Source organism: Camelus dromedarius, chromosome 9, assembly GCF_036321535.1.
Source record: "Camelus dromedarius isolate mCamDro1 chromosome 9, mCamDro1.pat, whole genome shotgun sequence".
NCBI classification, from domain to species: Eukaryota; Metazoa; Chordata; class Mammalia; order Artiodactyla; family Camelidae; genus Camelus; species Camelus dromedarius.
In genome coordinates this window covers 46,949,000-46,962,130 of record NC_087444.1, presented here as the reverse complement: position 1 = coordinate 46,962,130, position 13,131 = coordinate 46,949,000, and the positions used below count along the sequence as shown (strand labels likewise).

The 13,131-nt window shown below is 38.6% G+C and overlaps 2 protein-coding genes across 5 annotated transcripts in view; one reads left to right on the top strand and one right to left on the bottom strand.

The window, feature by feature from the left end:
• RPGRIP1L (RPGRIP1 like) overlaps window positions 1-3,904 on the bottom strand; it is a 91,292-nt gene extending 87,388 nt beyond the window's left edge. For all 4 annotated transcript variants that reach the window (XM_031458434.2, XM_031458436.2, XM_031458435.2 and 1 more), the window contains exons 1-2: window positions 3,840-3,904; window positions 1,158-1,249 (exon numbers count right to left, since the gene is read on the bottom strand). In XM_031458434.2, coding sequence (XP_031314294.1) covers window positions 1,158-1,242 — 85 coding nt within the window. In that variant the 5' untranslated portion in view covers window positions 1,243-1,249; window positions 3,840-3,904. The remainder of the gene's footprint in view (window positions 1-1,157; window positions 1,250-3,839) is intronic.
• Window positions 3,905-4,073: 169 nt separating this feature from the next.
• Window positions 4,074-13,131, top strand: part of FTO (FTO alpha-ketoglutarate dependent dioxygenase) — a 345,458-nt gene continuing 336,400 nt past the window's right edge. The window contains exon 1 of the mRNA XM_010990070.3: window positions 4,074-4,264. Coding sequence (XP_010988372.1) covers window positions 4,220-4,264 — 45 coding nt within the window. The 5' untranslated portion in view covers window positions 4,074-4,219. The remainder of the gene's footprint in view (window positions 4,265-13,131) is intronic.

Here is a 13,131-nt window from a genome sequence, read left to right as displayed (position 1 = left end):
AAAATAAACTATAAAATCTGCAAGACCAAATAAACAAACAAAAACCTTCATAAATCATTCATAAGCTATTATATGTTTTTAAAGAACTTTTACACCTTTTAGCATGTATGTGATATTTTTTTACATATGCCTAAATTTAGTTTTTTCCTGTGAAGCTGGTCAATTTTCAACAATCCTCCAAAAGAAACAAAGAATCAATGGTCAAAGATTAAAGCCCTATGAGGGGGTTACAGAGGGTAAGAACTGAACTTAGGGTATCAAAGCCCAATAAATAGCTCTACACACTTAAAATTTATTTGTACTTGAATCCCTGATACTCCACCAAAGATCTGAAGCAAAGCTTATACATTCTTTTTTACTTTCAACAGTAAAAGCTCTGTAGTTAAATTTGTCTTTTTCAATGACCAACACTTTGACCACCCTTCTGTGGTAGTCAGGGCGGCTGCTCACCGTGTTTTAACAAGGGTCGGAAGAAGTCTTAGTGGAATGTATTTTACATCACACCCTTCTCAATGACAAATGCTATGGCATGACAGCATGGCTGACATGCTGGACACACAAAGAAAAACACAGCTCTACACTCTAAATTATTCCTTAAAGCTATACTTCTCTTTCTTAATTTGAAAGTGCTTTTCAGCTCTGCAGCAACGACCAAGTGATAAAAGGACAAAGAAAACCTTTAATGTGTATTAATTTGATAAAACAAAGTCAATATCACTTGGATAAACAAACCATTTTGAGATACTCTACTTGAAAGGCAAAAAATTTTTAAATATGGCATTTCCTCCCATATAAAATTTAAGCATAAAGAAACATTTTAATGGTGAATGTGATTTAAACCAGGCAATTCGGTTTGGAGGCTTGGATACTCTCTGTGTAGTTTCTACTGATGTGCGGAATTTTAAAAAGATGATTTATAACAATTCTTTATCAGAACAGAGGGGGATTTTACATTTTCTATGAGCTGTTGATAATTGATGCGTGCAGTAAAATACCATATGTTGGTCTAAATTCTCCATCTTCTTGTTTAGTCCAATCAAGAGCTATATAGTTACTTAAATGGCTTTGTTTGTATGAATATCAGAAATACTTTAAATTAAAAGTAAAGAAGTTACTGATCAAAGTTCATAACTGTAATAAATAACAGCTGGCCGTACCTTGTAACCCTCCCACTCCAAAGAGATTCAGACCTATATCTTTCACAGGCAGGTCTCCTGCAGTCTCATCAGCTGGACCAGACATTGCCTATCTGCGGAGAAAAGAAAATTCAAATAAAATCTTTCCAGGTTGTAACATTAACTATGCAATGGAATGAACCAAATAAAATGAGTAAGTCACTAGAACGTTAATGGACATCTTATTGCCCACATGTGCTGCTCAAAGAAGATGAAAGCGTCTATTTTAAAAGTAATACTACATTCAATCATGGAGCCAGTGTTCCTTTCAACAGTATATTTCCTATAGTTTGCTTAGGAAATGAGGTAAGATTAGCATTCTTCCTTCTCTCTTCTTCTAATACTCTATCTGAAACAAAAACCAACTCCCTCAGATTTAAGAAATACCTCCTCTCCATCCTCCATCCCCTTCTTTGCTCCCCAAAGAAAGCAGGTATCTTGGAAAAAGCTCACGTCAGGAACTTGATTCAAATGTTTGTTCTACTACTTACTGGCTGGTCAAGTCACCTTGAAGGAGTTTCAGTTCCTTCACTTTAAAAATGGAGAAAACAATACTTATCTCAGTTATTTTAAACATAATAGAGATTAAAAGCATTTAGCACATTTGCCTGGGATGTCAATATTACGTGAATATTAATTTTCAGCTTGATGCACAAAGAAATGGGTGGTTCCAGGTTCTGTGAAAGAGGTTTCATAAATTCAACAGCTGGGTTTGTTTTTGTTGTGTCCTGTCTTTGTTGCCATGAGGCCCAGGTCCCAGGGCTTCCTACCTCCACAGACAGGCTCTCCAGCTAATTCTGGCATTTTTAGTTTCTGTTCTTTACAGAAATGCACCACAGTAAATTAGTTTTACATGTGGATGTGAGCGGCCCATGCAAAGCCTAGTATTGCAAAAAAAAAATTATATTCTCATTTCAATCTACCCAGAAAGTCAAATGCAAATTACCAATGAAGATGCCCTGCAGCAGAGGTTCGCAATCTCTAGCATGTTGGTCCTAGAATGTAAAGTCTGAGAGTAGCAAGCTGCTTTGTCTTGTCCACCTCTGCAGTCTCAGAGGCTGGCACAGAGCTGGGTACATAGCCGGCATTCACTAAACAGTTGTTGAGTGAATGACTGGAGTCCTTGGGGCTTCAGGGTCCATGGATCCAGAGATGGCTTTCAGAATCTTGTATGCATATGTATATATGCATTCTCTTTTAGGGAGAGGGTTAATAACTTTTATTATAAGTCATCAAAGGTTGCAAACTGTTGCATTTCACTGTGACATGAACAGCTAACAGACATACGACTGGGAGATCATCTACTCCTTTTGGAAACATTGCTACAGGAAAGGTCAACTTAGGAAAATTAGCAAGAAGTTTAGACACAGAACACTTGTGAAAATGACATCTTTTCCATGAGTTATGGTAGCTTTTATAATAACAACAACAATGATGATGATGGTGTTAACATTTATTGAATGCTTACTAAACTGTGCCAGGGGACTCTTCTAAGTGCTCTACTTATATGGATTAATTAAATATCTCACAATATCCTCGTGAGGTTGTTACTCAAATGGTTCCTGCTTTACGAATGAAGAAACTGAGATGCAGCTTAGGTAACTTGGCCAAGGTCACACATCTAAGTAGTTGTCTGGTCCTATTTTTAATTGTCACAGCTGGGAAGCAGGGGGGCAGGGTTACTGGCATCTAGAGGCCAGAGATGATGCTCAACATCCTACAGGGCACAGGAACCACAACAAAGAATTATCTGGCCCCAAATGTTAACAGTGCCCGGGCTGAGAAACCCTGCGTAGTGCTGCAGTGCCTCCCCAGGAACTGTCTGTGCGATCCCTCCTTGCTCACTATGAGCCGCACACACTGTTCTCCTTTAGGTTCTTCAAATCCACGGTACCCTTGTCTTGTTCAAGGCCTTTGCATTAGCTGCCACCTCATTCTTTGGGACTCCGCTCAACTGTCACTTCCAGAGAGGCCTTCCCTGATCGTCCTATGTTAGCATATTCTTCCTCCCAACTTCAGCACTGTTTATTTCTTTTATAGCTATCATCTCGATCTGAAATTATCTTATTTACTAGTTCATTACTGCTTCACCTTTACTAATAAACTATAAGCATCTCGAGAGCGTTATCAGTCCTGTTCATAGCTGGTCGGCAACAGTGTTTGGTACGGGGTGGGCACCAATACTAAGGTTAATTGGATGAATAAATGAATACTGGCACTGAGACTAAAAAGGTAAACAAAGTCTCCACCTTCATGGAGTTAATAGGCTACGGGGTAATCACGATAAACAAATAATTGTAAATAATTAAGCAAACAATAGGTTACTCAGGAGGCTTAGGGTTTCCCAACCAACTCCTAACCCGGGGCAAACGAGCAAACTGTTTATGTGACCCTCTACTTGAAGAAGGACTTGGACAGGCACGGCAGTTACTCTCATCAGCTAGGGTTTAGGGCTGGGATGGAAAATTTCAAACCGGAGTGGGGATAATGGGCGGGCTCTGAGTCAGGCCTGAGGAGGTGGAAGTGTCTCGTGCTGGGCTGCTCTTCACGCGAGCAGAACTCCAGGGCCTTCTCCAGGCCGTAGAGCAGACCCCGGGACCCCGGCCCGTGCTGCAGGTAGAGGGTCGACCACCTGCACCCCCTCTTCTCCCCCGGAGTACTCACCGCCACTCTCTCCCCGCCGCTAGCTACCGTTGCTATAGCGCCGACGGCGTGTGGGGCGGCTGGCCGAGAGGAGCACGGGAAAAACATGGCAGGCCCCGTTGCCTCCTGGGAAGTGTAGTTCTCTTTGCGCCCTAGCCAGTCAGCTTGCTGCGCCGCGGACTACGCTCATCCAGCTGTTGGACCTGGGACATTCTCTTGCTCCAAAGCCCGAGGCTCATTTCGGCGTCGCCGCACTGCATTCTGGGAGTGGTAGTTGTCGGAGCTCGAAGGAGAATGGCACCAGGCGGGAGCAGGACGCGGAGAGAACTACATGCAGGAGGCGGGGTTCAGGGCAAAGAATCTACGCGTCTAGCAGTGGCGAAGGCAACTACAGCAGCAGCATGAAGCGAACCCCGACCGCGGAGGAACGAGAGCGCGAAGCTAAGGTATGTCGGGCTCTCCGGAATCTGGGATCTTTCGTGCGCTTGTAGCTGGGGGCTGGGAACCGGAAGGGCTTAGTTGGACCGCGAGCGGACCCACGGTCTTAAGCCAAGGGATGACAAGGCCTTGTCAGTAAGGGAGCTGGAGACTTGGAGGTTATAAATTCGTGCAGCTCGGAATGCAGGCCTAGTCCTGTTGGATCAACTCACCTAAGAATCAAGACACATTTCATTGCCCTGCTATCTGCACCCAATTCCTTGGTTAAACTTGTAGCTACCCTTGTGCCTCAGTTTACCGGACTCTAAGCTGCCTGTGATTAGACCAGTTGTGCTGTCCTCTTCGGTAATGGCTTTTGACGACTGTGACCGGTTTAGGTGAAATATCTGTGCGGTCAGATGTGTTTATTTGGAACAGTTGTCTATATTGTGCAACGGATATGGACCTTTAACTACAATCCTATTTCCTACTTTTGAGTTTTCATCCTCTCGCAGTTGCCATTCCATGGGATGACAGTAATCATAGAAATAGCGTGTTTGTGTGTGTGTGTGTGTGTGTGTGTGTGTTAGCATTTATTATGTCAGGCTCTGCGTTAAGTTCGTAACATTTATATTATTTCATATGCTTATCACAGCAGATTGTAAGATAAGATATTTCACAGATGGAGTATTAACAGTACTGTTAAACCGATGAAGACTTGAGGCTCAGAAGAATTGAGTGTTTCCTTTTTTCCCCAAATCAAATCCTATTGATTTGTCTAAATACATTGGTACTCTGTTCACTTTTTTCCATCTTCACCACCTTGGCCAAGCTACCATTCCCTTTTTAGTGAACCATTCCAGTAGTCTCCTTATTGGTCTGTATTCAGTCTACGCCCTAATACACCTTGCTCCCCTTATGTCCCTCCTCCCGCACAACCAGTCTCTTCTCCACACTGCTGTGTGTGAGCTTTTCAAAATGCAGGTCTCATCATGGCCCTTTCCTTTCTACCTCCTCTGCCAAACACCTGTTTAAAAATCTTCCATGGCTTTCTGTTGCTCTCAGAGAAAGACAAAACTTCACGTGGCCTACGGTGTTTTGCATGGTCTAGACCCTCCCTGCATTATCCACAGTCTCAGTGGACATGACTGCTTCCCTGCTCTGCCCATCAGCCACTTTGGCCTTCTTAGAAGTCCCTCTTTACTGTGCTTTATCTGGTTACAGGGCCTTTACACATGCTGTTTGTTGACTGCTCTGTATTAGGCAGTTATTGGAAGTGGGAACTATTGGTGAATGAAACAGACATAGTTTGTGCTCTCATAGAATCTTTAGTCCTACAAGTGAGTTTGTCTTAGGGCAATACCTCTATGGATTTAAAACATAAAATGTGCTCTCTTTGACCCGAGTTATAACAAAGTTTCACCAGGGACCTGGAGTTTCCATGGTTGCATCTGTATTTGATAAGGGCAATGTATATATACATATATATTTTTAAAATTTTAATTTTTTTACTAAAGAATTATTGACTTATAATATTGCAGTAGTTTCTGATGTACACCAGAGTGATTCAGTTATACATATACATACATATTCTTTTTCATATTCTCTTCCATTATGGTTTATTACAAGATATTGAGTATAGTTCCCTGTGTTATAGATTAGGACCTTGTTGTTTATGTATTTTATACATAGTAGTTTGTATCTGCTAATCCCAAACTCCTAATTTATCTCTTCCCTACTTTCCCCTTTGGTAACCATAAGTTTGTTTTCTATATCTGTGAGTCTTTCTGCTTCATAAAGAAGTTCATTTGTGCCCCATTTTGGATTCCACATATAAGTGGTATCATATTGTATTTGTCTTTCTCTTTCTGGTTTACTTCACTTATTGTGACAGTATCTAGGTCCACCCATGTTGCTACAAATGGCATTATTTCATTCTTTTTTATGGTTGAGTAGAATTCCATTGTATATACATACCACATCTTCTTTATCCGTTCATCTGTTGATGGACATTTAGGTTGCTTCCATGTCTTGGCTATTGTAAATAATGCTATTATGAACATTGGGGTGTATGTATCTTTTTGAATTAGAGTTTTCTACAGATATATGCCCAAGAGTGGGATTCCTGGATCGTATGGCAACTCTATTTGGAGTTTTTCAAGGAACCTTCATACTGTTTTCCACAGTGGCTGCAAACTACATTCCTACCAACAGTATAGGAGGGTTCCCTTTTTTCCACACCCTCTCCAGCATTTGTTATTTGTAGACTTTTTAATGATGGCCATTCTGACTGGTGTGAGGTGATACCTCATTGTACTTTTGACTTGCATTTCTCTAATAATTAATGATGAAGGACAGTGTATAAAGATGGGTACAAAGATCCTTCTGCATCAGTCTACAGTGGTACAAAAACAAGTATCACACAGTGGTATTGTGCCTGATGTCATTATCTTTTGAGTTGACATTTAAAGTTACTCATTTATTCTATAAAGATTTATTTAGCGCCTGTTGTTTGCCAGACACTGGAATTATAATTTTGGCTAAGGTAGAATCCCTGCACAAAGGCGCTTTTGCTCTACTGAGACTATAACCATTGTTTATGAGGTAGTTGTTAATGTCATCTGCATTTGGTGGATGTTGAAACCGAGGCATGTAGAAGTTACAACTTGCCCGAGGCCACTTGGTTGCTATGTGGAACTAGGGCCCAGAACCAGGTCTTCTGATTCCAAGCTTTTTTCCATTTTCTGCTTGTGAAACTTGTTGAATTGATAGAGCAAGTTGTCTGCCTGTTTACTTAGAAAAATTTCTTTGATCTTTATTTAAATTTTGTTTATTTATGAAATACTACTAGTTAGAACAAAGTATAGGGAATTAAGTTTTTAATCTTAAATATAAAAGATTCATTTGCTCATGGATTATTTTACCTTTTTCTAATTAACTTTACTGAGGTGTAATTTACATACAATAATTTGCACCATTTATAATGTATGGTTTGATGAGTTTTGACAGATGTATATACACCTGTGAACCACCACCGCCGTTGATATAGAGAACATTTCAGTCCCGCCGTTGATACAGAGAACATTTCAGTTTTCTCCTGCTGATTTACAGTCAGTCTGTTCATCCACTTTGGATCCCCAGCACCACGGATAGATTTTCTATCACTGTATTTTCTAGAATTTCATATAAATGGAAGTATACTATATGTACTCTTGGGTCTGTCTGCTTTCACTCAGTATAATGATTTTTGAGATTTATTTATGTTGTCTGTATCAATAGTTCCTTCCTTTTTATTGCTAATTAATAGTCTACTATGTAGATCTACCTCATTTGTTTATTCATTGACTTGTTGTTGAACATTTGGATTGTTTCTGGTTTTGGGCTATTATGAAAAACTGCTATGACCATTCGTGTGTAAGTCTGTGTTTCCATTTCTTTTGGATAAATACCCAGGAGTCCAGTTGGTGAGTCATATGATTGCCCTATGTTTAACCTTGTAAGAAGTTCCTAAACAATTTTCCAAAGTGATTCTTCCATTTGTATTAGTTTTCTAGGGCTGCTGCCACAAGTTGCCACAAACTTGGTGTCTTAAAACAAGGCAAATTTATTCCCTCACAGTTCTAGAGATGAGTCTGAAATCCAGGTATTGACAGGGCCTGTGAAAGCTCTAGGGAGAGTCCTTCCTTGCCTCTTCCCACTTTGGGTGACTCTTGGCGTTCCTTGCCTTGGGCTTTATAACTTCAGTCTCTGCTCCTTTCTTTCCTTGGCTGCCTTCTCTGTGTTTCTGTGTCTTACAGCTCTCTCTCTTTCCTCTTGTAAGGACACCAGTCATTGCATTGAGGGCCTACCCTAAATCCAGGATGATCTTAATTTCATGATCCTTAGCTTAATTACATTGGCAAAGACCCTTTTCCCAAGTAGGATCACATTTACAGGCACCAGTGTTTAAGACTTGGACATATCTTTTTGAAGGATACCATTCAAACCCACTATACTACTTTACATTTTCATCAGCTGTGTATGAGAGTTCTAGTTGCTCCATATTCTCACCAATACTTGTTATTGTCCATCTTTTAAATTTTAGCCATTAAATTTTAGTGGACATGTAGCAGTATCTCATTGTGGTTTTAATTTGTATTTCAGTGATGACTAATGTGGGTGAGTATCTCTTTTAAAAGCTTTTTTCCGGGTTGTAGCATGTATCAGTACTTTGTTCTTTTTTATTACAAAATAGTATTCCCATGTCTGAATGTACCAATTTTTTTTTTCCAGTTTGTTTTCAAATTCTAGGCATTGGTTTTTATTTTATTTACTAGTTTCATGTTTTTTAAAAAAATTTTTTAAAACAACTTTATTGTGGTATAATTTCTGTGCAGTAAACTACACATATTTCAGATGAGAATGTACCACATTTTGTTTAATTCATTCACCAGTTGATAGATACTTGGGTTATTTCCACTATTTGGCTATTATGAATAATGCTGCTATGAACATTTGTGTTCTACTTTTTATAAGTATATATTTAAAAATTTCTTTTAAGTAGAGATCTAGGAGTGGAATTGCTGGGTCATATGGTAAATCTCTGTTTAACTTGTTAAGAAACTGCTGCACTGTTTATTATGGTCTGAGTGTTTGTGACCATCCCCCACCTTCAAATTCTTATGTTGAAATTCTAACCCCCAAGGTCATAGTCTTGGGAGGTAGAGCCTTTTGGAAGTGATTAAGTAGTTAGGAATGGAATTAGTCTCCTTTAAAAGAGGCCTGAGAGAGCCCCCCACCCCTTCTGCCATGTGAGGATACAACAATATGTTGGGAGTCTGCACCCGGAAGAGGCCCTCACCGGAGCCCGATGGTGCTGGCACCCAGACCTCAGACTTCCAGCCTCCAGACTGTGAGCAATAAATTTCTGCTGTTTATAAACCACCTAATCTAGTATTTCGTTATAGCAGCTTACATGGACTAAGACATTGTTTCCAGTGTGGATGCACCATTTAATACTCATGTTTGAGGGTTCCAGTTTCTTCCCATTTTTTCATCACTTGTTATTATTGTCCATCTTTTTGATTCTGTATCCTAGCGGGTGTCTCATTTTGGTTTTGACTTTTATTTCCCTAATGTCTAATGATGCTGAGCTATTTCTCATTTGTTTATTGACCAGGTATAGATCTTCTCTTGTGAAGTATCTGTTAAAATCTTCTGTCCATTTTCCTTTTTGTTGGGTTATTTGTGCTCATAATGTTAAATATTATGAGTTCTTTATATTTTCTAGATATAAGTCCTTTGTCAGCGATATGTATTGTGAGTACTGTGTCTCATTCTTTTCATTTACTTACTGCTCCTTCGAAGAACAAAAGTATCTAATTTTGATAAAGGTCCAAATTATTGATATTTCTTTTTATGATTCATGCTTTTTGTTTCATATCTATGAAGTATTTGCCTATTCCAAGGTTACAAAGATTTCTTGTTTGCCTTTTAAATTAAACTTTGTTATCCCCATAATGGGTAATTGCTTTTGGTTTTCCTTTTCTCTTTGATATAACTTAGATTATATATTCTTCTTGTGATTGCTTATGTCATAGACTTTAATACAGTTTCCAAGTCTGGAGGTTGAATAAAAAGGTTGGAGTAAATAGCTTTTCATTTGTGTTAACTTAATTTGTGTTAAAACATAAGTGGGTACCAAAGTGTATTTATGCATTTTTAAAATGAAAAATTTTTAATAAGGCATATAGTGGAATAGTGCAGATTAACATTTAATAGGCTGAGTTAGAACCTTGGCATCTCAAATTTTTTTTGCTGCCTGGACAGAGAGTTGGCATCCTATGCCTCAGTTTCTCCAGCCAGTGGAGAAATGGGAGTTGAGAATAGCTGATTAAGTTTGGCCGCTGTGCCAGGGACAGAATAGCTATGGCCTTGATGGAGTTTGGTTGCCCAAAGAATCCTTTGCTGACATAGGGCTGCACCCATGCTTTATTTTTTTTCAAGATGACATAATTTAATTTTTGGAATGATTTAAAATTTGTAGAAGAGCTGCAAGAATAGAATAAAAAGCCATTACTGCCTATCATCCAGATTAAAGACATACTAACATCTTGCTACATTTGTTTTATAGCTCTTGCCCTCTCTTCCCTTATTTATATACACAAGCTATTATTTTTTATGAACTGTTACAGAGTAAATTGGAGACATTAATTGTCTTTATCCCCAAACACTTCAGTATATAATTCCTAAGAACAAGGACACTCTCTTATATATAAACATAGCCAATTATCAATTTCAGAAAAGCTAACATTGATAAAATACTCTTATTTAATCCAAAGTCCATATTTAAATTTTGCTCATATTCCTAATAATACCTTTTATAGGATTTTTATTTTTCCTAGTCCAGGTTTCAATCCTGGGTCATACATTACCTTTAATTGTCATGTCTCTGGTTACTTTTAATCTCCTTTAAGTTGGTTTCTCATCCTTTCTTTGTCTTTTAAGACACTGACATTTGTGATGAGGACAGGCTATTTGTTTTGTAGAATGTCCCTGTATTCTTATTTGTCTGATATTTCCTTAGGATTAGATTCAGATTATGCATTTTTGGCGTGTATATTTTTGAGGAAAGATAGGGGCCACTAGAGATCACAAATTTACAACTTGCATATTCATCCTGCCTATAAATGTGTTTTGTTTGGCCCAAACGAAGTATGTTTGAAAGTTTCTGAATTATTTTCTAATATTTAAAGGTTGAGAGACTTTACATAAAAATCTGGATGGCTGGCATTCTTGAAAAACTAGATGAGCTGGTAACACTGGACATGCATTTCACTAACTAGAGCTGAGTTGTGGCTGCCCCTTTAGATGAGAATGTACTTTCCCTTCTGCCACACTCAGCTTTGCTCCGTTAGTCACAGTACCTCAGTTTAGAGTGTGGGGCTTCAGAGGCAGATCCCGAAATTGAATCCTGCTCCATCACTTGCTTTAAGCAACGTAAATTCTCTGTGCTTCAGTTTCCTCATCTGTAAAATTGTGGTGATATTTATGATTGTGATGAAGGTTAACTGAGATATAAAGCACCTAGAACATTCCTGGCACATAGTAAAAATAAATACTGTTATTATCACCGTCATCTCATTGTCATCATCATCACCTGCCTGATACCAGTAGCTGTTAAGTCTATATTCAGGATATTCATTCTGCAAACTTGAATTGAGTGTCTGATCCGACAGATTTTCTCAGTTGGGGTTCCACTAACTTCTCGCTCATTCATCCCAAATGGTACTAGTTATGTACCTACCACCAAAATGGTACTAGTTATGTACCTACCACCCATTGAGAAAATGGTGTCAAACCATTTTCTGTGTTCCTTGATTCAGATGAGGATCCTGGTTAAGTGCCACATCGGGTACTCAGCACTGGAGACATATAGGTAAAGATGGTAGATTTGGTTCCATGAAACTGGCTGCCTTTCCATGGAAGGTAGGATAATTAAGCAAGTACCAGCAGTAGAGTAGTGAGTTTTATCATAGGAACAGGACATGGGAGCAAGGAGGATCTAATGTGGTATAGGGGTCATGGAATTCCTTCCTCAGGAAGATCTATTTAACTTGGACTATGGGTCATGGAATTCCTTCCTAAGATCTCTTTCAGAGTGTATCCTTATGAGAGGCCCAACCTGTAACTCCTTTAGGGGTTGTTCATAAATATTAGAACTGTTCTTCAGTCCTGGAATGAAAAGATGTGGATATTGAATTCCAAGCTAGCTTCAAAGGTTCTTAGGCTGGCTTGAGTTGCATCATCTTTTTTAAAATTATTGAAAATGGATACAGTTTAAATTTATTGCTGAGAGGGTTATATACTTAATAGGAACATAATTATTTTGTTTAAGAAGTGTACATTTTTATCAGTGAAGGAATATATCCAGAATAGATAAACCTGTTGTTTCAAAAATCATTTTAAAAGTTTTCTGTTTTTGACAGCAATTGTCTTACTATCATTTAACACCCTAAACTTTAAGTTATAAGAGCTAATGAGTTATAAATAAAATAACTCAATAAAAGGAAGTTTGTTATTTATGTATGTTCCCACTGGTGCTCTTTACCTCAGTTTATTTTATTTTTTGCAGTTTGGCACTTTAGTGAAGTTCTGAGAAGGTTCTTTTGGCCCCTATCTGCATCATGAGCCTCCTGGATTATTTCTCTAGTATATCTGAAGGTAATTTAAGAAACTAAATGTAGGTCATTCTTGGTGGTGGGCCAATGACCAGGGGACTTAAAAAATTAAAACTTTACCTGACAAATTCTACTGTGTGTATTTTCCCCCCAAATCCATCTTTATCTTTTTGCTTGATCTCTCTTTCAGTGTATAGGTCAGCCTTTAATCATTATTTAGTAGTTTTGATTGCCTTCTTTAGATAGAAGAAGGGCTAGTTTATTTGCTCATAGCTTCCAAACTGCTATAAGTACCTTCCTTGAAAATTAACAAGTTAAACCATTGAGTTCTTTTTACTTTCTATTATTGCCAGTATTTCCAGATCTGTTTCTTTTTCTTTCTTTCTTTTTTTTAACTGACATATAGTTGATTTACAGTGTAGTGATAGTTTCAGGTGTATCCAGGTCTGTTTCTTAACCATCTTAGTGTCCGTTTTGGAAACTGAATTTGCCATTGGAAAGAAGTCTTAGACACTTTAAGCAACCATTAGTTTTTTTGATGACAGCATTGCTGTCTAATTCATCCTTCTGTCTTTCCGGTGTACCTGCTGGAGGGCCTTGCACAGGAAAGAAATTTGTAGGTATCTCTTGAAAGATTGAATGGTTGAGAGTCTCCAGCATCTGATACATGTTACACATGACCCTTAATAATTATCATACTGGCTCCCTGACTGTTGATTGGATTTGTTGTTGGTGAG